The sequence below is a fragment of the Mobula hypostoma genome, chromosome 5 (genome assembly GCF_963921235.1).
Source record: "Mobula hypostoma chromosome 5, sMobHyp1.1, whole genome shotgun sequence".
Taxonomy (NCBI): Eukaryota; Metazoa; Chordata; class Chondrichthyes; order Myliobatiformes; family Myliobatidae; genus Mobula; species Mobula hypostoma.
This window is the reverse complement of record NC_086101.1, coordinates 16,655,830-16,681,248: the sequence shown is the minus strand read 5'-3', so window position 1 is coordinate 16,681,248 and position 25,419 is coordinate 16,655,830. Positions and strand designations below refer to the sequence as shown.

General features: G+C 43.0%; 1 protein-coding gene across 1 annotated transcript; it reads left to right on the top strand.

The window, feature by feature from the left end:
• Window positions 1-15,798: 15,798 nt before the first annotated feature.
• On the top strand, window positions 15,799-16,932 carry LOC134346130 (radiation-inducible immediate-early gene IEX-1-like). Its single transcript, XM_063047434.1, has 2 exons — window positions 15,799-16,016; window positions 16,131-16,932. The coding sequence occupies exons 1-2, from the start codon at window positions 15,843-15,845 to the stop codon at window positions 16,425-16,427; spliced, it is 471 nt and encodes a 156-aa protein (XP_062903504.1). The 5' UTR covers window positions 15,799-15,842; the 3' UTR covers window positions 16,428-16,932.
• Window positions 16,933-25,419: the final 8,487 nt, after the last annotated feature.

Sequence of the window (25,419 nt, the reverse complement as noted above, 5' to 3'; positions counted from 1 at the left end):
TCTTTACTATTCAAGAAGTTTTCAAACTCCACTTTAAATATACCCAATACCTTGGCCTCCACAGCCATCTTTGGCAAAACATTCCACAGATTTACAACCCTCTGGCTAAAGAAATTCTGCTTCATCTCTGTTCTAAAGATATGTAATTCTATTCTGAGTCTGTGTTCTCTGGTTCTAGACTCTCCCAATATTGGAAAACATCCTCTCCACTTCCAGCTCTATCTAGACCTTTCAATATTTGGTAGGTTTTAATGAGAATTCCCCCCCCCCACCCCCGCCACCACCACCATTCTTCTGAACTCCAGGATTGTTCTCGTCAACCACTTCTGGACCCTTTGCAAATCTGCAGATCCTTCCTTAGATAAGGGGCCCAAAACCGCTCACAATACTCCAAATGCGGTCTGTTCAATGCTCGATAAAGCCTCAGTATTACATCCTTGCTGTCATGTTTTCATCCTCTTGAAATGAATGCTATCATTGCATTTTGCTTTCCTCATGACTGACTGAACCTGCAAGGTAACCTTTAGCCACAGTTTAAGGTGATTACAGTTGTGAGACATGACTTCTTCGACACAAAAAAGATCTCATGGAATTTGCAGTCCTACAGACCATGGACACACTGACCTATCTCCCTGCAATCCTATCTCCTGCATTTGGCCCACAGCCTTCAGGACATGATTCAAATACATGTCTAGACACTTCTTAAATGTTATCAGTGACTTGGCAGCAAACACTCTGTGTTTTTTGTCCTTTCAGGTACTCACCACTGTCTGTATGGAATAGGTTCAACTCAGTTCTTCCTGCTTACCCTGAAGCTCTAGTTTTACTTAATCCCTCATAATATTGTTCCGTTTCAAGCATATTATCACAGAAAATATATACACAGGGTATAAATGTCATGCGAAACAGCTTTTTTTTTCCAGCAGCAGCACAGTACATTAACATGACAAGCTGGAACTGGATGAAGTCTGGATCATTCGAGAGACTGAGTGGTTGGTGGACAGAACGTACAGGGAGGCACCCAAGGTGCAGGTCACAGATAACCAGGTGACCATCAGAAGAGGGAAAGGGGATAGGCAGCCAATGCAGAGTGCCCTGTGGCATTCCCCTCAGCAACAGATATACTAGCGTGGGGCGGAGGTGGTGGTGGGGATGAAGCAAGCGGTAGTGACACGGGATTTGTTGGCTCGGGGAAGAGAAAGAACATTCTGTGGAAGAGAACGAGATTCCAGGATGGTATGATGCCAGGGTCTGGGTGATCTCGGATCGAGTCCTCAGCACTTAAAGTGGGAGAGTGAGCAGCCAGAGGTCATGGTCCATGTAGGTACCAATAATGTAAGTTGGAAGAGTGATGAGGCTCTACAAAGTGAGTCCAGGGAGTTAGGAGCTAAGTTAAAGGGCAGGACCTCCAGGGTTGTGATCTCATGATTACTACCCATGTTACTTGCTAGTTAGGCCAGAAATAAGAAGATCATATAGCTTAACATGTGGTTAAGGAAATTGTGCAGGAGGGACAGCTTCAGATTTTTGGATCATTGGGCTCTCTTCCAGGGAAGGCAGGAGCTGTGCAGAAGGTTTGCGCCCTGGAGGAGGACTAATTACCTAGCAGGAAGGTTTGCTAGTGCTGCCCAGTGGGGTTTAAACTAAAGTTACCAGGGGATGGGAACCCCAGAGTACTGTACCAGAATAGATAGTGGAGTAGTTGTGGGGAAAGATGTTGTTAAGTCCACCCACAAAGTCAGGAATCAAAAGGGTGAGCATGGTGGAACTGCATATATTTCAATGCTAGGTATACTACAGGAAAAGCAGGTGAGCTTAGGGCGTGGATCAGCTTGAGGAATTATGATGTTGTATCCATTCGTGAGACTTGGTTGCAGGAGGGGCAGGACTGGCAGCTCAGTGTTCCTGGGAACTGTGTTTTAGACACGATAGAGCAGCAGGGGTTAAAGGGGGAGGGGTGGCATTACTAGTCAGGGAAAATGACACCACAGTGCACATACAGGACAGACAGGAGAGCTCGTCTACTGAGGCTTCATGAGTAGAGCTAAGGAATAAGAAAGATATTCCATATTATTGGGATTATATTATAGACCACCCAACAGTCAGCAGGATTTAAAGGAGCAAATTTGTGGAGATTCAGGCTGTAGCAAGAAACACAATCCTGTGATAGCAGGTGATTTTAGCTTTCCACATATTGACTGGGATCCTTGCAATTGCTTAATTCCACCCACAAAGATTCAACTTTCTCTGACCCTATGTCACCTCTTTCTAAAGATGTAATTCCATCTCTTACCAACAGACCCTCACCACCGCTTATGCTTTCCTGCCTGTCCTTTTGATACAACACATCCTTTGATGTTAAACTTCCAATTATGGCCTTCCTTCAGCCACGACTTAGTGATGCCCACAACGTCATACCGACAATCTCTAATTGAGCCATGAGTTCATCCGCCTTATTCCAAATGCTAGGTGCATTTAAATACAGCACCTTCAGTCCTGCATTCTTCACCTTTTTGAATTTTGCCTCTGTGGTGAAATTTAACTCTTTGATCTGTCTGCATTTGTTTCCAGTTACTGGCTTGTCCTTCCTTACATTCACGTTACACCCATCATCTTCTTGTAAGACTGCTGGCTCATCCTCAGCTCTATCACTCTGGTTCCTATCCCCCGCCAAATTCATTTTAACCACTCCCAACAGCTATAGTAAACCTGCTCGGATTCAAGTACAACCCGTCCCTTTTTTACAGGTCACGCCTGTCCCAGCAGAGGTCCCAATTATCCAGAAATCTGAATCCCCCTGCTCCAATTCTTCAGTGATGCATTATCTGCCGCCTTATTCTATTCCTGTCCTCATTGTTGTGTGGCACAGACAGCAATCCTGAGATAACCACCCTTGAGGTCCTGCTTCTCTGCTTCCTTCCTAACTCTCTGTATTCTCTTTCCAGGGCCTCCTCCCTTTTTCTACCCATGTCATTGGTACCAATATGTATCACGACTTCTGGCTGCTCATCCTCCCTTTTCAGGACATTGTGAATTAATTCAGAAACATCATGGACCCTGGGCCATTGGTTAATTGGGGTAGCCACTTATTTGGGACAACTCTTAAAGAACGAAAATTAATTGAGAAGTTAGCCCGGATTCCTGCCCTTTATTTGAGACACTATGCTGCTTAATTTGGACAGGAGACTGTTGCTGAATAGTTTCTAACTAGCATCAGTTGTGTGCATTGAAGTAGCCATTAGACAGTATACCATGCTTAAAACAAACAGCTTTTAAAGCAATTTCATGTATTTGTTTTTTTAAAGAAAGTGATTTTTTTTTGTTATGGATAGTTGTCGAGAAATAAACAATAAGACAATTCAGAACTGTTTTGTTCACTGTAGTTTCAAGCATTCGGCTTGGAGTCGCCGGAAACAGTCAGGAGTGAAAATGAAACGACTTCACCTGTTAAAAACTATGAAGAATTCGAAGGTATAGACAGTTATCCTGAATGTTACAATGAGAATGATGACTTGGAGGCTGTAATCATTGGCAACATTGTATGAAGACAGTCAATTATCGGCACTTGGAGTCTGCACTGATTTTGTTCATTTTGGTCAAAAGAACATGATCTGTTCCTTGGTCAATAGATATTAGGAACTGGTATTCAGTTTTACAGTACTGTCATAGTATTGATCCTGGTCTAGTTTGTTCTGTATTTCACCTAAATACATAATTTGCTACTTAGTTTGTCTTTTTTATACCTTTCTAACTATTTCCATGAAACTTCAGCTAATTGGGACAGCCATATAATTGGGCCAAAATGTACTGGTCCTAATGTGTCCCAATTAACTGGAATCTACACTACACTATATATATCTATATCTGTGTGTGTGTGTGTGTGTGTGTATGTGTTCAGTTCTGGTCACCTTCCAACTCGAGGAAGGATGTGGATACTATAGAAAGAGGGCAGAAGAACAATTTAAAAGAATGTTGCCTGGATTGGAGAGTGTGACTTATGAGAATAGGTTGAGTGAAGTTATGAGAAGTGCTTGGAAGCAGGTACAAGGGGGATGTCAGAGGGAAATGTTTCACACAGAAAGTGGTAGATGCATAGAATGCACTGCCAATGACAGTGGTGGAGGCGAATACAATGGGGTATTTTAAAAGACCCTTGGCTAGGGACATGGAGCTTACAAATATAGAGGGCTATGCAGTAGGGTAGTTCTAGGCAGTTTCTAGAGTAGGTAACATGGTCGGTTCAACATTGAGGGCCGAAGGACCGGTAATAGAAACATAGAAACATAGAAAACCTACAGCACAATACAAGCCCTTCGGCCCACAAAGCTGTGCCGAACATGTCCTTACCTTAGAAATTATCTAGGGTTACCCATAACCCTCTATTTTTTAAGCTCCAGGAGTCTCTTAAAAGACCCTATCAGATCCGCCTTCACCACTGTCTCCGGTAGCCCATTTCATGCACTCACCAATCTCAGTGTAAAGAGCTTAGCCCTGACATCTCCTCTGTACCAACTTCTCAATCCAGGCAACATCCTTGTAAATCTCCTCTGCACCCTTTCTATGGTTTCCACATCCTTACTGTAGCGTGGCGACCAGAACTGAGCACAGTACTCCAAGCGAGGTCTGACCAGGGTACTATATAGCTGTAGCATTACCTCTCAGCTCTTAAACTCAATCCCACGATTGATGAAGGCCAATGCACCGTATGCTTTCTTAACCACAGAGTTAACCTGCGCAGGAGCTTTGAGTGTCCTATGAACTTGGACCCCAAGATCCCTCTGATCCTCCTCACTGCCAAGAGTCTAACCATTAATACTATATTCTGCCATCATATTTGACCTACCAAAATGAAACACCTCACACTTATCTGGGTTGCACTCCATCTGCCACTTCTCAGCCCAGTTTTGCATCCTATCAATGTCCCGCTGTAACCTCTGACAACCCTCCAAACTATCCACAACACCCCCAACCTTTGTGTCATCAGCAAATTTACTAACCCACCCCTCCACTTCCTCATCCAGGTCATTTATAAAATCATGAAGAGTAGGGGTCCCAGAACAGATCCCTGAGGCACTCCACTGGTCACCGACCTCAATGCAGAATATAACCCATCTACAACCAATCTTTGCCTTCTGTGGGCAAGCCAGTTCTGGATCCATAAAGCAACGTCCCCTTGGATTCCATGCCACCTTACTTTCTCAATAATCCTGGCATGGGGTACTTTGTCAAATGCCTTGCTGAAATCCATGTACACTACATCTATGCCTCTACCTTTATCAATATGTTTAGTCATATCCTCAAAAAATTCAATCAGGCTCGTAAGGCACAAACTGCCTTTGACAAAGCAATGCTGACTATTCCTAATCATATTATACCTCTCTAAATGTTCATAAATCCTGCCTCTCAGGATCTTCTCCATCAACTTACCCACCACTGAAGAAAGACTCACTGGTCTATAATTTCCTGGGCTATCTCTAATCCCTTTCTTGAATAAGGGAACAACATCCGCAACCCTCCAATCCTCCGGAACCTCCCCCATCTCCATTGATGATGCAAAGATCATCGCCAGAGACTCAGCAATCTCCTCCCTCACCTCCCACAGTAGTCTGGGGTAAATCTCGTCCGGTCCCGGTGACATATCCATCGTGATGTTTTCCAAAAGCTCCAACACATCCCCTTTCTTTATATCCACATGCTCAAGCTTTTCAGTCCACTGTAAGTCATCCCTACAATTGCCAAGATTCTTTTCCGTAGTGAATACTGAAGCAAACTATTCGTTAAGTACCTCTGCTATCTCCTCCAGTTCCATACACACTTTTCCATTGTCACACTTGATTGGTCCTATTCTCTCACGTCTTTTCCCCTTGCTCTTCACATACTTGTAGAATGCCTTGGGTTTTTCCTTAATCCTGTCTGCCAAGGCCTTCTCATGGCCCCTTCTGGCTCTCCTAATTTCATTCTTAAGCTCTTTCCTGCTAGCCTTATAATCTTCTAGGTCTCTATCATTACCTAGTTTTTTTTAACCTTTCGTAAACTCTTCTTTTCTTCTTGACTAGATTTACAACAGCCTTTATACACCACGGTTCCTGTACCCTACCATCCTTTCCCTTTCTTATTGGAACATACCTATGCAGAACACCACGCAAATGTCCCCTGAATATTTGCCACATTTCTGCTGTAAATTTCCCTGAAAACATCTGTTCCCAATTTATGCTTCTAAATTCCTGCCTGATAGCCTCATATTACCCCTACTCCAATTAAGCACTTTCCTAACTTGTCTGTTCCTATTCCTCTCCAACACTATGGTAAAGGAGATGGAATTGTGATCACTATCTCCAAAATGCTCTCACACTGAGAGATCTGATGCCTGACCAGGTACATTTCCCAATACCAGATCAAGTACAGTGTCTCCTCTTGTAGACTTATATACATATTCTGTCAAGAAACCTTCCTGAACACAGCTAACAAATTCCACCCCATCAAAACCCTTTGCTCTGGGGAGATACTAATCAATATTTGGGAAATTAAAATCTCCCACCATGACAACCCTATTATTATTGCACCTATCCAGAATCTGTCTCCCTATCAACTCCTCCATGTCCCTGTTACTGTTGGGTGGTCTATAAAAACACCCAGTAGTTATTGGCCCCTTCCTGTTCCTAACTTCCACCCACAGAGGCTCCGTAGACAATCCCTCCATGACTTCCTCCTTTCCTGCTGCCCTGCGTGACACTATCTCTGATCAACAGTGCCATGCCCCCATCTCTTTTGCCTCCCTCCCTATCCTTTCTAAAACATTTAAAGCCTGGCACTCAAAGTAACCATTCCTGCCCCGAGCCATCCAAGTCTCTGTAATGGCCACAACATCATAGCTTCAAGTACTGATTCACACTCTAAACTCATCCGCTTTGTTCACAATACTCCTTGGATTAAAATAGACACATCTCAAACCATCGGTCAGAGCGTGTCCCTTCTCTATCACCTGCCTATCTTCCCTCTCGCAATGTCTCCAAGCTTTCTCTATTTGTAAGCCAACTGCCTCTTCCTCCTTCTCTTCAGTTCGGTTCCCACTCCCCAGCAATTCTAGTTTAAACTCTCCCCATTAGCCTTAGCAAACCTGCCTGCCAGGATATTTGTCATACCTGCCCCAAAAGAGGTCCCAATGATCCAGGAATCTGAATCCCTGCTCCCTGCTCCAATCCCTCAGCCTCGCATTTATCCTCCACCTCACTCTATTCCGATACTCACTGTCACGTGGCACAGGCAGTAATCCCGAGATTACTACCTTTGTGGTCCTGCTTCTGAACTTCTGTACATTTCTATGTTTTATGTTCTGTATATGTGTGTTTGTTATAAAATTAATTCCCAAGCTGCCAGGCTGATCAACACCCAACTAACCAGAATCTACCTAAAAAAGTATATATTTTTTCATTGCACAATTTGTCTCTTTTTGCATTTTGGTTGTTTGTCAGTCTTTATTCATGCATAGTATTTCATAAATTCAATTGAATTTCTTTAATTTCTTGTATTACCTGCAATAGAGTTAATCTCAAGGTGACATTTACATACTTTCCTAATAAATTTGCTTTGACTTTATCTGTCTTTATGATGTCTCATGCTTCTGCATCACACTTGTGAAACATTCTTGCACTGTTGAAAAGAAAGCCGACAGTGAGGCACAGTGAAGGGATGGGCTCAGTCCCACCTTTCATCCTTTAAACTATACTTCAGTGAAGGAATTTCAAAATCACCTCCAAATCTCTCCTACACTTTAGTGAATAAATGTTACCTCAGAGATTAAAACGCCAGGCACAAGAGTCATAAATTACAGTGCATTCTTGGCATGTTCTGTGGACAATCTACTTTCACTTGCAATCCACGGAAGTGAATCAGTGGAGTGTGGATGAACAGATGGTGTCTCAAACATTAAGCCCATACTCGTAACCCACCACTCCACTCCCTCCTGGCTCCATTTCATGTGTACTGCTTGGTAATTTGAAACAGCTACTGGGGATTTCAGCATACCGCTCTCCCTCCACAAGTGGAGATAAGGCTCTGCTGATCTTAAGCATTCAGTTAACGAAGCTTGTTAATATATTGGAGGCTTGTGATGTGACAGAGGTCAGCCAACACTATTGACAACTGTATCACGGCTCTCTTATCGATAGAGAGGACAAAAACCATAAGGCATAGGAGCAGAATTAGGCCATTTGGCAATTGAGTCTCTTCTGGCATTCGATCATGGCTAATTTATTTTCCCTTTCAGCGCCTTCCCCTGCCTTCGCCCCCCCACCCCGTAACTTTTGCCACCCTTACGAATCAAGAATCTATCAACCTCTGCTTTAAATATCCAACGACCTGGCCTCGAGAGCAGTCAGTTGCAATAAATTCCGCAGAGTCACCAACCTCTGGGTAAAGAAATTCCTCTTCATTTCTGTTTTAAAAGGACGTCCTTCTCGGCTGAGACTGTGCCTTCTGGTCTTAAAATCTCCCACTATTGGAAATATCCTCTCCGTATCCACTCTGTCGAGGCCTTTCTAAGTTCTAGGTTCCTGCATTCTTCTCAGCTGCAGTGAGTACGGGCCTAAAGCCTTCAAACTCTCCTCAGATATTAACCCTTTCATTCCCAGTCCCATTCTCTTAAACCTCCTCTGGACCTTCTCCAATGCCAGCACATACATCTTTTCCTGGATATGGGGCTAAAACTCCTCACAATGTTCCGAATGTGGTCTGACCAATGGCTTATAAAGCCTCAGCACTACATCTTTGATTTCATATTTCAGTTCTTTCGAAATGAATGCTAACATTGCATTTGCCTTCCTTACTCAACCTCCAAGTTAACCTTTCGGGATTCCTGTATTTGGATTCCCAAGACCCTTTGCACCTCTAATTTCTGAGTCCCCCCACCCATTTAGAAAATAGTCTAGCAAAATGAATGATCAAACTCTTCCCTGTGCTGCATTCCATTTGCGATTTCGTTGCCCATTCTCCTAATTTGTCCAAGTTCTTCCTCAGGTTCCCTGCTTACGTTTGTGGTACTGGGAAGCTGGGTGGCTGTGAATAACACAGACAAGAGACAGAGAGGTGAGGAACAAATGTGCCGATGTTTACTTGTAAGTCATCAACACAGAATGCCCTCTCGCATTATGTTCAGTACATGACACACTGGGGAGCTGGACCACAATCCATAAGGATCAAAGTGTACATGAATACATTACACGTGCTCTCCAATTATGTTTATGTCATGCGCAAACTGCGCCACAAAGCTATCAACTTCGTAATCCAAATCATTAACATATAACGTGAAATATGAACACTGACCCCAGTCACTAGTCACTCTGACATCTTCCTGAGGAATGATGACCAAAGTCAAAGTTGAGTTTATTGTAACAGAATCACAGGCACATAGAACACAACATCCATAAGAAAAACATCAATTAAATATAAATTATTCACAATTCTTAATGGAAAGACACAATTAGAATAAAAAAGAAATGAAGTCCTTTTTAGTGTAAAGTGGACAGGGTGGTCATAGTGTTGAAAACTGAGGTCGTGACTGGGATTGCTCAGGCCGGTTCAAGGACTGCATCTACCCTCAGGCAGGAGGTACAGAAGCCTGAAGCCTCACACCACCAGGTTCAGGAACAGCTCTTCCCTTCAACCACTTTGTTCTTGAACCAACTGACAAATGAGTCAGTGTAGTAAGGCTTTAACTCAACAAAGCTTCAGCGAGAACAGGCGGAATCTAGCTTAGCTATTCCTTATTTCTTATTCAACTCTAGAGAGAATGGGGGGGGGGATGTCTACAGAGCCAGCGTTCCGTTCTGGGTGTCAGGTGTGGGATTTCCAGGAGGCTCCCCGCTGCTCCAGGTGCATCGAGATGCAGCTCCTTAGGGACCACGTCAAGGAACTGGAGGGGCAGCTTGATGACCTTCGGCTTGTTAGGGAAAGTGAAGAGGTGATAGACAGGAGGCAGTCACCCCAAGGCAACAGGAGACAGATAAATGGGTGACTGCTTGGAGAGGGAAGGGAGAACATCAGATAGTGGAGAGCACCCCTGTGGCTGTCCCACTCAGCAATAAGTACTCCATTTTGAGTACTGTTGGGTGGCAAGGGGGATCGAACTACCTTGGGGAAGCAACAGTGGCCGTGCCTCTGGCACTGACTCTGGCCCTGAGGCTCAGAAGGGTCAAGAAATGAAGTGGATGGCAGCAGTTATAGAGGACTCTATAGTAAGGGGGACAGAAAGCTGACTCTATGCATGCAAAAAGGGAAAACAGATGGTAGTTTGCCTCCCAGATGCCAGTGTCTGAGATGTTTCTGGACGCCTCCACAATATCCTGAAGAGGGAGGGTGAGCAGCCAGAAATTGATACCAACAACATAGGAAGGAAAAGGGAGGAGGTCCTGAAAAAAGATATGGGGAGTTAGGAAGGAAGCTGAGAAGCAGGACCTCAAAGGTGGTAATCTTGGGATTGCTGCCTGTGCCACGCGACAGTGAGGATAGGAATAGAATGAGGTCAGGAATTGGTCAGGGTATCAAAGGATATGATGAGAAGGCAGGTGTGTGGGGTTGAGTGGGATCTGGGATCAGACATGATGGAATAGTGGAGCTGACACGATGGGCTGAATGGCCTAATTCTGCTCCTATGTCGTATGGTCTTATGGTCTTTTCTCTAATCACTACACTGTGATGACTTCAACTTACTTTGCACTAAAATAGACTTGGTCATTTTTATTTCAACCTGATCGTCTTGTTCATGATGAAGATCGTATATAATTAATGTTTCATTTACACTCAGTGGCCACTTTATTATGTACAACTGTACACCTGCTCGTTAATGCAAATATCTAATCAGCCAATCACGTGGCAGTAACTCATTGCATAAAAGCATGCAGACATGGTCAGGAGGTTTATTTGTTGTCCAGACCAAACATCAGAATGGTGGAAGAAATGTGACCTAAGTGACTTTGACCATGGAATGATTGTTGGTGCCAGACGGGGTGGTTTGAGTATCTCAGAAACAGCTGATCTCCGAGGGTTTTTCACGCTCAACAGTCTGTACAGTTTACTGATCATGGCGTGAGAAACAAAAAATATCCAGGGAGTGGCAGTTCTGTAGGCAAAAGCGTATCGTTAACGGGAGAAGTCAGAGGAGAATGGCCAGACTTGTTCAATCTGACAAGAAGGCGACAGTAACTCAGATAGACACACTTTACAACAGCGGTGTGCGGAAGAGCACCTCTGAACGTACAGCACATTGACCTTGAAGTGGATGGACTACAGCAGCAAAAGATCACAAACGTACGTTCAGTGGCCACTTCATGAGGCACCTAATAAAGCAGCCACTGACTATATAGAGGATTCATTTAGTTTTGTAACTTACAGTAACTTTATGTCTTGGCATGGTACTGCTGCTGTAAAACGACAAATTCATGTCATTTTTAGATGTAAGTGGGTGACTTAATAAATTTGACGTTGTTCCACCAGAGGAAGATGTTTGGTCTTGCCCTTAGGTGTGGTACATTGGGAGATATTTCAATATCCCATGTTACTTCAATATTCACACATCCAGCACCTTAGATAAACGTAATCCATATTTAACCAGTTCTTGGTAAATCTGACCTCATCCAATAATAATTTAATGGATGTAAGCATTTTATTTCTTTATGCTGATCTCATCAATTGTCATCACAGAGAGAATTTCTGTTCTCCGTTACTTAGAAATTACATGAATTGCGAATTATTAATGACATGAATTCTTGTTTGACTTCTGCCTGTTGCTGGTATAGTATATGCTGGTTCCACCTTGATCTACAGGGAGCTCTCAAAGGGCTGCTGTCTTGTGCTATACATAGCCTGGTGCTATTGGCAAGACTGGCATGGCAGAGACAAGACCACCCTAATTATAAGCTAGAGTTATCCACTCAGCCCCTCGAGCCTGCTCTGCCACTTAGTAAGGATGTGGCTCATCCAATGGTAATGTTAAGTGCATTTCCCCCATCTTCAAGATTCAACATGCAGAGAAATGCATCACTTGCATTAACACCAACACACCCCAGGCCTGCCTTGACCTCTGGACTTCCTATCTGACCCTTGCGCCTTGATTTGCTGTAACTTATCCTCCACTTTTTTTTTAAACAAGAATCTATCAAACTCTATTGATAGATCTATCGAACTTTAGAATTATACAGACTCTGCGCCTTTGTATAAAGGCCTTCCAAGGTCTCTTCAGATTTAGATTTCAGATTCATTTATTTATCATGTGTACATCAAAATCCACTGTTTATATTTACAACCAATACAACCTAAGGATGTGCTGTGGGCCACATGCCCTTGAGCCAACATAGAATGCCCTTTAACAGTGCAAGCAACAAAGACACAACACCAATAACACTATAACAGTACCAAAACAGTAACACACCAGAGCAGAACAACCCCAGAACAGCCCTCCTCTGGACCTCCAGCCACCAATGGACTTAAAGAATCGCAGATGTCAGAGCTCCGACTTCCCCAGTGAACTCGTAGACATCAGGGCTCCAACTGCCAGACACACCAACCCAGGGCTTCGACCTTCAAAACCTCGAACTTCTGGTCTCACGGAATTTTGTCATTAACCTTCTGGCTTCAGTCTTCGCTATCAACCCCAGAACTGGCAGGTGACAGGACCCTGAACTCCAGACCTCAAACTCTGGACTCGCAAGCACCTCCAGCCCCAGGACTGACTGACCTGGGAGGTGTGGGGTAAGACACTGGCTCTTGACAATCAGAGAGTATTTCTGCTCATCCCAATCTTAAATAGGCAGCTCCTTTGCTTTTAAACTGTGGCTCCTAGATCCAGCTTCTCTATGCCTCAGGTAAGCAGCCAACATTCGCAAGGTCCCCTCCCACTCCATTCATTCACTGCCCTCCCTTCTCCTATGGGGCAGAGGAAACATTAGCCTGCGAACACATACCATCAGGTTCAAAGACACCTTCTGTCCCCCTGTTATCAGACTCTTGATCAGACCCCTTGCCTTGTAAAATCAGTCAGCTCCATCATGGGCACTGGCCTCTTAAACATGCAGGACATCTTCAAGAAGGAGTACTTCAGAAAGGCAGTGTCCATCATTAAGGACCCCCAGGACATGCCCTCTTCTCAGGAAGGAGGAACAGAGGCCCGAAGGCACACGCTGAGGAACATCTTCCTCCTCTCTGCCATCTGATTTCTGAATGGACATTAATCCCATGAATGTTACCTTACTACTTTTTCAGTTCCTATTTTCTTGCGCTACTAATTTAATCTAACTATTATATAGAGATATATTTACTATAATTCAATCATTTTTCTCTCTATTATCATGCATTACATTGTACTGCTGCCACTAAGTTAACAAATTTCACACATATGCCGGTGACATTAAACCTAATTTATGATTCTGATTCATCTGCTAAAAAATGAACTTTTGATCTCCCAATCTACTTTTCCCTTGCACTTTATCTGCCTATCTGCATCGCACTCTCTCTGTAAACAGTATTCTCCACTCCGCTTCCTTTGCACCACCTCATTTGAGCGATAACCAAGGGAGAACGATAAAATTATGGGAGGTCATAGATAGGGCACGTAGATAGTCTTTTTCCTGAGGTATAGCAGTTGAGAACTAGAAGGCACAGTTTTAAGTTGAGGGCAGAGAAGTTTAAATGGTTAAACTATTCACTCAGAGGATGGCGATTCCGTACAACGAGCTGCCGGAGGAGGTGGTGGAGGGAGAGAAATCCTAACGGGGATGGCATAGTAGTGCAACGGCTAATATAATGCTTTACAGTGCCAAGTGACTGGGGTTCAATTCCCACCGCTGTCTGTAAGGAGATTGTATGTTCTCCCTGTGGCCACATGGGTTTCCTCTGGGTGCTCTGGTTTCCTCCCACGTTCCTAAGATGTAATGGATGGTAAGGGTTAGTGAGTAATGGGCATGTTATACGGGCTGCCCCTCGCATACCATTGGACCGTGCTGATCATTGATGCGAATGACGCACTTCACAGTCGGCCTTGATGACTATGAGACAAGAAAGCTAATCTTTAAGCTTCAGCCGCTACCAATTCAGATTCAGATCGAGATTTTTTTATCAGATGAGCACTGGAACTTACAGTGAAATGAGTCATTAATGATCAACACACCCAAGGATGTGCTGGAGGCAGCTCACGATTGTCACCGCACATTCTGGTGTCACAGAGCCTAGCCGCAGTGCTCAGCAAAACAGAGAACGCAGCAAACAACAACAGCAAAACAAGCCCCACTCCTCCCCGCCATCCACCCATGCACATACACAACCCCCCATCCCCAGCAGCTGTTTTGACAGATGCCTGATTAGGAGAGGGATTTGGGCCTAATTCGGGCAAATGGAATTGGCATAGATAGGAATCACAGTCTGGTCTCGCCAATATTTAGAAGGCCACATCGGGAGCACCGGATGCAGACTGACTGAGTGAGAAACTTTTATTTTGAGCTACAGCCTTCCGGACCAACGGGCCACACCACCCAGCATCCCACGAATTTAACGCGAGCCGATCACTAACCGGTACGTCTTTGGGTTCGGGAGGAAAGCGGGGCACCCGGAGGAAACCCGCGCGATCACGGGGAGAAACGTTCAAGTTCCTCGGGAATCGGCGTCGCGCTAACCGCTACCCAACCGTGCCGATACTTTGGTATCTTTTGCCCAGTGGGAGAGGGGTGAAGGGGCAATAACAGGGATGTTGATCGCCTTCCTGAGGCAGTGGGAAGAGTCGATGGAATCAATGGAGGGGAGTTGGTTTGCGTGATGGACTGGGCTGTGTCCATAACCATCTGCAATTTCTTAGGCAGAGCAGTTGCCCTGCCCGAACTGTTTTGCTTGCACCTCCTGCACAATTTCCTATTTTGCATGCAGTTCGCTAAGTGAATTGCAGCAGTTTAGAAGACTCTGAACAATTCAGTAAACAGTGGGCAAGACATTCTCTTCGCTTCAGAAATCCTTCAGTTCGTTTCCAGTTGATGACGTTTCCTAATTAGGTCCTGGCCCAGCGACTCCAGAAGATTACACGCCACCCAGATTACACACACAAAATGCTGGAAGAATTCAACAGATCATGCACCATCTATGCAAAAGGAATTTAGACTCGACGTTTCGGGCCAAGACCCCTCAGAGCCCTCGGAATATTCCTCTCCATAAATGCTGCCTGATCTGCTGGGTTCCTCTAGCATTTCGTGTGTTACTCTGGATTTCTAGCATCTGTGGAAACTCTTGTGTTGATCATCTCATTTTGCTGTATTTTAAAATACATTTCTCATGTAGTTCCACTGGAACGAAAGCCAGGCGATACTGCCAAAAGCGGATTTACAAAGTAATGCCTACTCTGGCGCCTCTTCCTCTGCTCGTATTTCATCAGCCCGATTCCAAAACCATCTGGAGCAGGAATTAAGGTATCACATGTTTCAACAAGTTGATCTATTGCTGAAGACATTGTGCAATGCCTCACGCCTGCCCGGCCGCCCCGCACGGTACGTCGTATGCTTAACTTGTGTTGCGGATTTGTCTTATTAGTTTTCCATCGAACAGAAGAGGAGGGTCCCCCCCCCCCCTTCTGACGTTGTTCCATTGTTTCCTGATAGTGAACGATTTTGGGGGGATTTTCCTTCCCTTGAATTGATAGTTAAGTTACTGGACCTCCCGACCCACACATCAAATCGTAGGCAGGCTCTGGTTGCGTAAGTCACTGTGACGTGCGTTTGGAAGCGAGGGGCGGGGACAGAAGTAGGATTTAAAAGCTCGGCGAGAATGCTTGGTATCCATTCACTGCTGCCTTCTACAACAAAATCAGAGCAATGTACACTACAGCCGAGATGAACCAACTTGCCATTGCACAACAACGCAGCACGGGGTTCGCTGGCCGAAAGCCTACAATGCCCCAAGTCTTCACTTTCGAGCCAATCAGGCAAAATAAGAGACTTGGTAGACGCAAGAAACGGTTTATTAAAGTTCTTTATCCAGCTCGCCAGGTAAAAAATCTGTTAATGTTGTTCAAACTTGCTTTATGTTTTGGCAATCTTCAGTTATAACAAGCTTGATTTTTTTTTCCGTGTTATTAAACTCCCTTGCTTCTTTTCCTGTAGGTTAGGAGAACTGTTCCTAGCGAGAAAGACCTGGCCAAGAGGTTGCTTCTGCTATTGTTGTCTGTGGTCTTCGTTCAAATCTACACTGCCACTGAACACGACTTAGACGTCGCTGCTCCGGAGTTAACAGGTGTCCTGGAAGTTCCCACCACGTCTGCTGGTGAACCTCCGGCTTCACCTCAGCTGACCGCCTCGGCTGTCTCGGTCATCTTGTCCCCAGAAGCTGAATCTAACTGCAGCCGGCCTCTTCTCGGCGAAATCGCTGTCCCAAGGATTTTCTTGGCTTGCAAGATGTGAATGAGAACGGATGCAGCATAAGTGCCCTGTACTCGAGGCAGGGTTATTGACTACAGCAAATGGATGCAAATATCCATTCTGGGACACATTAATGTTCGTAACTGGGGCGGGACTCCACAGATCTCTGGTTCTGGGCCGTATCAGTGCCCCAAGACTCATAACTTATTCTGTGCTGGATACCTCAATAATTTTGCTGTTTATTTGTAAGATAGGCGTATTTATGTTTTAAATTAATATTTAAAGGTAATTTAATAATAATTAAATTAATACTGAACATGGAGGACTTGTTTTAGAAGTATCTCCCTTTTATCTTATTACATTTAGTGCTGTTTTTTTTTAAAACATCTCACCTTAATGGTGGGATAAAAAGACTCACTTTACAATGAAGTCTAGATTTGTTAATGGTTCAGCCATCGGGTGAACTGGCCGTTCCATTTTGATGTTGGTATGTTCTGTGAACAATATTGAAATAAAACAAATATGCAAGAACTATTTCAGTTACCAATTTGTAATATGTACTTAACTCCTTATGGTTTAGCTCTGACAGAAGATATCAATAAGTTTGAAAGAGGGCATTGAAGTAATCGTTCCAAAGTTACTTAAGACATGAGACGGGGTGGGGGTGGGGGTGATGCTAGGCTGTAAGGAGCCTTCACATTTACTGTCAATGTCACACATACCTAGCATATAAATGCCATGAATATTTGCTTATTGCAGCACCTCAGTGTGATGAACAAATTGCATATTTAATATGAAAATATGATGCATGACAAGCTAAACAGAACAGCATTAATGCAAGCTGATGGAATGCAACACAAGCAATTCTACAGATGCTGGAAATGCAGAGTAACACATACGTGAAGTAGGTCAGGCAGCATCTAAAGAGCTGATCTTTCAGGTCTCTTGGCCCAAAATGTCAGCTCTTTAGACCATAAGACATAGAAGCAGAATTAGGCCATTTGGCCCATTGAGTCTATTCTTCTTCCATCATGGCTGATTTATTATCCCTCTCAACTCCATTTTCCTGCCTACTCCCTGTAACCTTTGACACAGGTGCAAATCAAGAACCTATCAACCCCTGCCTTAAATATACCCAATGACTTGGCCTGCTCGGCTGTCTGTGGCAATAAATTCCGCAGTTTCACCAATCTAAGGCTTAAGGAATTTTTCCTCATCTCTGTACTAAATGGACATCGCTCAGTTCTGAGGCTGTGCCCGCTAGTCCTAAACCCATCACTACAGAAAACATCTTCTTCCTATCCACTCTATCTAGACCTTTCAATATTTAATACTTTTCAATGAGATCCCCTCTCATTATTCTAAACTCCAGCAACCACAGTCCCAGAGCCATCAAATGCTCCTCATGTTAAACCTTTCATTCCTGGGATCATTCTCAGGGACCTCCTCCGGATCCTCTCCAATACCAGCATATTGTTCCTTAGATAAGGGGCCCAAAACTGCTCACAATACTCTCAAGTGTGGTCTGACCAATGCCTTCTAAATCCTCAGCATTACATCTTTGCTTATTTACAAAAGTACCTTTGTAATAAATGCTAAAATTGCACTTCCCTTCCTTATCACCAACTCAACCATTAAGTTAACCTTAAGTGAACCCTGCACGAGGACTCCCAAGTCCCCTTGCACCTTTGATTTTTGAATTTTCCGTGCCTTTATTCCTTCTTCCAAAGTCTATAACTATGCACTTTCGTACACTCTATTCCACCTGCTATTTCCTTGCCCATTCTCTCAATCTGTCTAAGTCCTTCTGACGTACCCTACTTCCTCAACACTAACTGCCGCTCCACTTATCTTCATGTTGTCCACAAACTTGGCCACAAAGCTATCAACTTCTTCATCCAACTTCTTAACATGAAAAGAAGTGATCCCAACACCTGTGGTACACCAGCAGCCAACCAGAAAAGGCCACCTATATTCCCATTCTTTGTCTCCTGGCAATCAACCAATCTTCTATCCATGCTAGTACCTCTCCTGTAATAACACAGGCCCTTATTTTGTTAAGCAGTGTGGCACCTTGTCAAAGACCTGAAAATCAAAATAAACAACATCCACTGACTCCCCTTTATCTAACTTGCCTGTTATTTCCCCAAAGAATTCCAAGAGATTTGTCAAGCAAGATTTCCCCTTTAGAAAACCATGCTGAATTTGGCCTATTTCATCATATGCTTCCAAGTACCCCAAAATATCATCCTTTGTAACATTATTCCAGCCACTGAAGTCAGGCTAACTGGTCTATAATTCCCTTTCTTCTGCCTCACTCTCTTCTTAAAGAATGGAGTGCCATTTGTATTTTTCCAGACCATTTCAGAATCTACACAAAATGCTGGAAGAGCTCAGCAGACCAGGCAGCATCTATAGAAAAAAGTACAGTTGACGTTTCGGCCCGAAACGTCCCAGCATTTTGTGTGTGTTGCTCGGATTTCCAGCATCTGCATCTTTTGCTCTTGCTTGACATTTCAGAATCTAGTTATTCTTGAAAGATCATTACTAATGCCTCCGCAATCTCTTCATCTACCTCTTTCAGAACCTTGGGGGAGTATTCTATCTTGTAAGTGTGACTTATCTACTTCAGCTTCCCAAGTGAACTTTGCCCCATTAGAGGCATGTCCCTCCCCACTGTCAGTAGTACTACAGGAGGCACTACCTCACAAAGGCATCATCTGTCATTAAAAATCCCCAGCATATGGGACATGCCATCTCCTTGCAGCTACCATCAGGAGGTACAGAAGCCTGAAGTCACACACCACCAGTTTTGAGAACAAGTAATTCCCTTCAGTGGGGAGTGATGAACCATGCCCACCAGGACAAAAACACATGAACACTGGAAAATCCATGCAAAAAGAGAGAGAGCTTCAAGTGTAGGGGAGCTAGTCGTGCTATCAAACAACTGTCTGCGCACTCTCCACATTCCCCAATCGATCTGATGCAGTACACTGTGCATATTACAATAATCTCAACTATGAGCAAATTTTCTTTTTCCTAATGATCCTCTACATCTGTAACTGACTTTGCAAAACTGTAATACCAGTCATGCTGGATTGGTCCAGGGTCTAAACCCAAAATGATGACAATTCCATTCCTGCCACATTATGAAACCTGCCAAATTTTCTAAATATACCATCTCTAAAATTCTAATTAAATTAGTCTTTACTAGGAAATTATGTAATTGATTAGAGTTGATGTCACTTAGGTCTGTTCTTTTTTGTAATTCAATTTTTTATTGTTATTTATTCTTATTTTACAAAGCAGCACAGCATTTCATTGAGCAGATAGAGTACAGCATATTTACACAGCCATCCCATGACAGGAAAACAAAACAGAAAGAAGTTCTAATTTAAGTTTAAATTAACATACAACCAAAATTGATCCTAAGCATCTTGCACTTTTCCCTCACTGTTAATTCTTCCCAACACGTGTTCATATGATGAAATCTTAATCATTTCCTCATTCCATTCCTTCGCAGTGGGACATCTGGGTTTTTCCAGTTTTGCAATATAATTCTTACAGCTGTGATGAGACGCACCTTTAAAATAGTAAATTTATCATTGTTTACATTGTATCATTGTCCTATCACCTGAAAGGCAAAGCCGTGGGCACAAAGGCAATGTAGAACCGGACCAATTCCCCAACAAATCAAGAACTTTACACCAAAATGGACGAACCATGGAACACTCCCAAATCATGTGAAAATATGTGCCCACCCCATTTTTACATTTCCAGCATAAGTTATTATCAACAATCCCCATTTTGTAGCGTCTAGTTGGTGTCCAATAATATCAGTGTACTATCTTATATTGAATAAATTTCCCTCTCGCTTCCCTAATATGTCTACCCACATTTGATAAAATATTGACCACTCAATATTGCTTCCAAGATCCTTCTGCCATACTGCTTTGAGATTGTTACACGATTCACCCAGAGTGCTTGAACATTTTATAAAACACTGATGCTCTATGAACTTCTTGTGGTAATGTAAAAGTATTCAGTTAAAGAGTTACTTTATGGGTCACCGTTCTTAAATATGCTACTAACGCAACGTCTTATTTGTAAATACTTCCAAAAATTCCCTTTATCTACAAAGTTATATTTCCTCTGCAAATCCACATATGACATAAAAATCCCATTCTCATAGCGATCACCCACTGTATTTAAATCCTTAATCTTCCATTTTTTCCAGTACACCATTCTTTTCCCAATACATATCTCAGGGTTATTCCAGAGCGAGGAGTATACTGTAACTGTGTGACGTTCTACAGGCTTTATGAATTGTACTCCACACACTCCTTGAGTGAAATAGTATAGGATTTAGATTAGTCTTGTTTTCCACATGTTGTGAGAGGATGTTAAGGGGAGAATGTGGTGCAGCCAGGCTCCGTTCTATAATTACCCAATCTAAATCAACATCAGCCCTGTCCCAGTGTTTAGCTAACTTGGTCATTTCAAAGGATAATTTATATGCCCTGACGTCTGGTAGACTGAGCCCACCCATGTCCCTGGACATACACATCTTACTCATTTTAATTCTGGGCTTCTTCTTATCCCATAGAAAAGCACTGATAATTCTGTTGTATTGCTTGTAGATCAAATCTGAAATACTTAAAGGAAGCATCATAGAAAGATAGTTAAACTGGGGAGCTATGACCATTTTAACTACATTGACTCTACCCCAGAGTGACAGTCTCAGTGCCTCCCCCCCAACTTATCCAGATTATTTCTTATCCTACTCAATAATGGATCATAATTTAAAGTAATTATTTCATCCAAATTCTGACTGAGTTTGACCCCTAGATACTTCATTCCAACTAGCACCCATCTGAAATTAAACTGAGATACAGAATTTGAATAACACAGTTTTGATATTGGCATAGCCTCAGATTTATTGCAGTTGATTTTATAACCAGATACCTCAGAATATAATTGAATTGTTTTCATTCGTGGGGGTAAGGAATTAGAAGGGTCACGAATCAGTAATAAAATATCAGCATACAATATCAGTTTATGCTCCTTTCGACCTCCCTTCACCCCTCTAATATTTGGACCTGCTCTAATCATGATTGCCAATGGTTCCAAAAAAATCTTAAATAACAGTGGGGAGAGGGGGCAGCCTTGGCGTCTACATATGTAGCACGGTAAAGTACGTATGTAGTACTGTAAAGTACCTTGGGATTCATTTTCTTGTAAGCAGTTACGGGGGAAAAAAAATCAAATTTACAAAAAGTCATACATGAACAGACAAAACTGACAAAAAAGGCAATTTGAAAAGGAAGACAACCTATGCAAATATATATTAAAAAAACTGAGAACATGAGTTGTGAAGAATCCTTGAAAGTGGGTTTGCAGGTCATAGAAAGAGTTCTGTGTACTGGTGATTGAAATTATCCACACCAGTCAGGAGCCTGATAGTTATAGGTAATAAAACTAGTTGCTGAACCTGGTGGCGTGGGACCCAAGGCTTCTGTCATCTCATCATAGCAACACCCAGGAAATACTGGAAAAACTGGGCAGGTTAGGCAGCATCTATGGGAAAGAGTTGAGAGTCAACTTTTCGGGTCAAGACCCTTCATCAGGGCTGAAGAAAAGTCCCTGCCCAAAACATTGTCTGTTTACTCTCTTCCATAGGTGCTGCTTGACCTGCTGAGTTCTTCCAGCATTTTGTGTGTGTTGCTTTGAATTTCCAGCAGCTGCAGAGTTTCTTGTGTATGTTATTTGTAGCCTTATCTCATGTATATCTCAGCTCCTAACTTCTGGAAATGAACTATGTTATTCTTTCCAAATAGTTATTGCGTGGGTGGGTTTAATTCATTTCAAGTCACCTGCCAGGTCAAGTGTAGTTTATTGTTATCTGCTCTAGTACAGTGGTATACATACAGATATAATGGAAAAATCTCACTCCCTCATACATAACTTTTTCCAGACAGCTGTGGCTTAGCAAACAGACCTGCAAGCTCCCTGGCCAGGAAGGGGAGAACTGCAAAGTGTCAAGGCCAATGGAGTCATACAGCACAGAAACAGGCCCTTCAGCCCATTGGGTCCATACCGACCATAAAGCAACTATTCTCACAGTATAGGGCTACTTGTCAGGAAATGTAGAGGAGGTTTGACCTAAAAACTGGGCAGTACAGATGATTTAGCGGTGAACAATAACTTTAATAATAAGTCACAAGGGGGCGGCAAAACAAGAGAGAACAGAAACTAAACATTACAGGCAACAAGATGAGCTTTGGGAAGGGAAAATGAATGCTAGGAGCACCCGGTTGAGGCCAGCTGGTTTGATGAGAACTGGGGTTAAATAGGCTGTACTTGACGAGTCTGGAATGAGCGGCAGGTGAATCCTATTGGCTGGGCAGAGACGGGGAGGTGCCTGCAGGTGCAGGGTGGAGAGCACCTTGACAAGCTGTATCACTGTCTGGTATGGAGGGGCTACTGCACAGGACTGAAAGAAGCTCCAGAAGGTTGTAAATCTAGTCAGCTCCATCTTGGGTACTAGCCTACAAAGTACCCAGGATACCTTCAGGGAGCGGTGTCTCAGAAAGGCAGCGTTCATCATTAGGGACCTCCAGCACCCAGGGCATGCCCCTTTCTCACTGTTACCATCAGGTAGGAGGTACAGAAGCCTGAAGACACACACTCAGCGATTCAGGAAAAGCTTCTTCCCCTCTACCATCCAATCCCTAAATGGACATTGAACCATTGGACACTACCTCACTTTTTTTTTAATATACAGTATTTCTGTTTTTTGCACATTTTTTAATCTATTCAATATACGTATACTGTAATTGATTTACTTATTTATTTATTACAATTATTATTTTATTTTTTCTTCTCTATTAGGCATTGCATTGAACTGCTGCTGCTAAGTTAACAAATTTCACGTTACATGCTGGTGATAATATACCTGATTCTGATTCTGATTCTGGGAGCTGTCAGTGGGATCTGGCCTCACACTGCTAAAATATACAATATAGATTTATTAAAATAAAAATAAACTTCTCGCCATCTTGGAAGGTTCTTCCCCCAGGCGGCTAATTTGATCAATCACTCTAGACAGTCCTCCGCCACTCCCCTCTACCTGTTACTCCATCACGGCACTGCACTGTAAACACTTTTAACCATTTTTATAATGCTGTTTACATTGTAAATACATGCTGGTATTTATGTATTTATGCACATTTTATCCTATATTATTTCATAATGAATTTCACGACGTATGCCTGTGATATTAAACCTGATTCTGATTCTTAATTTACTTTTATATGATTCTTTATTCTTGAACCGTTGTTGGATGTTGCTGTTTTCTGTTGCATGTCACTCTCTGACCATCACACCAAAGCAAATTCCTGCAACACACATCAAAGTTGCTGGTGAACGCAGCAGGCCAGGCAGCATCTCTAGGAAGAGGTACAGTCGACGTTTCAGGCCGAGACCCTTCGTCAGGACTAACTGAAGGAAGAGTTAGTAAGAGATTTGAAAGAGATTAGCAAATTCCCATTTGTATAAATGTAGATGGTGAATAAAGATGATCCTTAATCCTCCTTGATCCTTCTACTGATCCTATTTTATTTTACCCGGATCACCATCAAGTTGCCCCACATTCTGACGTGCACCTACATACAGAGGGTTAACGTACACTGGGCAATTGACACAAAATGCTGGAGGACTTAGCAGGCAGCATCTGTGGAAAAGCATCTGTGGAAAACCCTTCATCAGGGCTGAGAAAGCGTCTCGGCCTGAAACGTCGACAGTATACTCTCTTCCATAGATGCTGCCTGACCTGCTGAGTTCCTCCAGCATTTTGCGTGTGTTGCTTTGAATTTCCAGCATCTGCACATTTTCTTGTATAAATATGTTATTTATAGCCTTATCTCATGAATATCTCAGCTCCTACCTTATGGAAATGAACTATGCTTTTCTTTCCAAATAGCTATTGTGTGGGTGGTTGTAATTCATTTCAAAGTGCCTTGTCAGGTCAAGTGGAGTTTATTGTTATGTGCGCTAGTACAGTGGCATACAGGTAGAACAGAAAAATCTCTCTTCCTCTCACATAACTTTTTCCAGACAGATCTGGCTTATCAAACAGACTTGCAAGCTCCCTGGCCAGGAGGGGGAGAATTCCCTCATGTCAAGGCCAATAGAGCCATACAGCACAGAAACAGGCCCTTCAGCCCACTGAGTCCATACTGACTATCAAGCAACCATTCTCACAGTATAGGGTTACATCAGGAAATGTACAGGAGGCTTGACCTAAAAAGCTGGGCAATACAGATGATTTAGCAAAGCAAATCCACTTGTAGAGCACTTTTCAAACACAAGGTAGTTCAAAGCGCTTCACATAGAACAAGATATAGAAATCAAACATCAAATTTCAGACAATATAAAGAAAGCAAGATCACACAAAAAATAGACGTGATAAATATATTAAGAAAGGAATAAAAGTTACAGTGCAGGAGGTTCTAGCTTAAAGCTACAGTGATAGGAAAAGTTTTAGGCCTCAATTTAAAAGAGCTTAAAGTTGGGCCAGACTTCAGATCCTCTGGGAGGTTATCCCAGATATGCGGAGCATAGTAACTAAAAGCTGCTACACCGTGGGGACTGTAAGCAGACCCGCCCCAGGTGACCTGAGAGCTTGGGAAGTTTCACAATGTAACAAGGGATAGGAGATTTATTTTGGCCCTAGTCCATTCAGTGCTTTATAAACAAGTGGTAATGCTGTAAAGTCAGTCCTCTGAAGGACAGGAAGCTTGTGTTGTGATCTGAGAACTGGAGTGAAGTTGTATACTTTCTTGGTCTTAGTGAGGACCCTAGCAGCAGTGTTCTGAATGAGCTGTAGCTGTCTGAGGGATTTTTTTACTGAGATCTGTGAAAACGCCATTACAGCAGTCAAGATTAGTAAAAATAAATGCATGGACAAGTTTTTCTAGACCTTGCTGAGTCATCAGCCCTTTAACTTTCGCTAAACTTTTAAGATGGTAGTAGG

Excerpts from the sequence above, each read along its gene's own strand:
- LOC134346130 (XM_063047434.1), top strand. The coding sequence starts at position 15,843 with ATGTACACTACAGCCGAGATGAACCAACTTGCCATTGCACAACAACGC. Across the intron at positions 16,017-16,130 it reads TTCTTTATCCAGCTCGCCAG|GTTAGGAGAACTGTTCCTAG; the intron begins GTAAAAAATCTG and ends CTTTTCCTGTAG.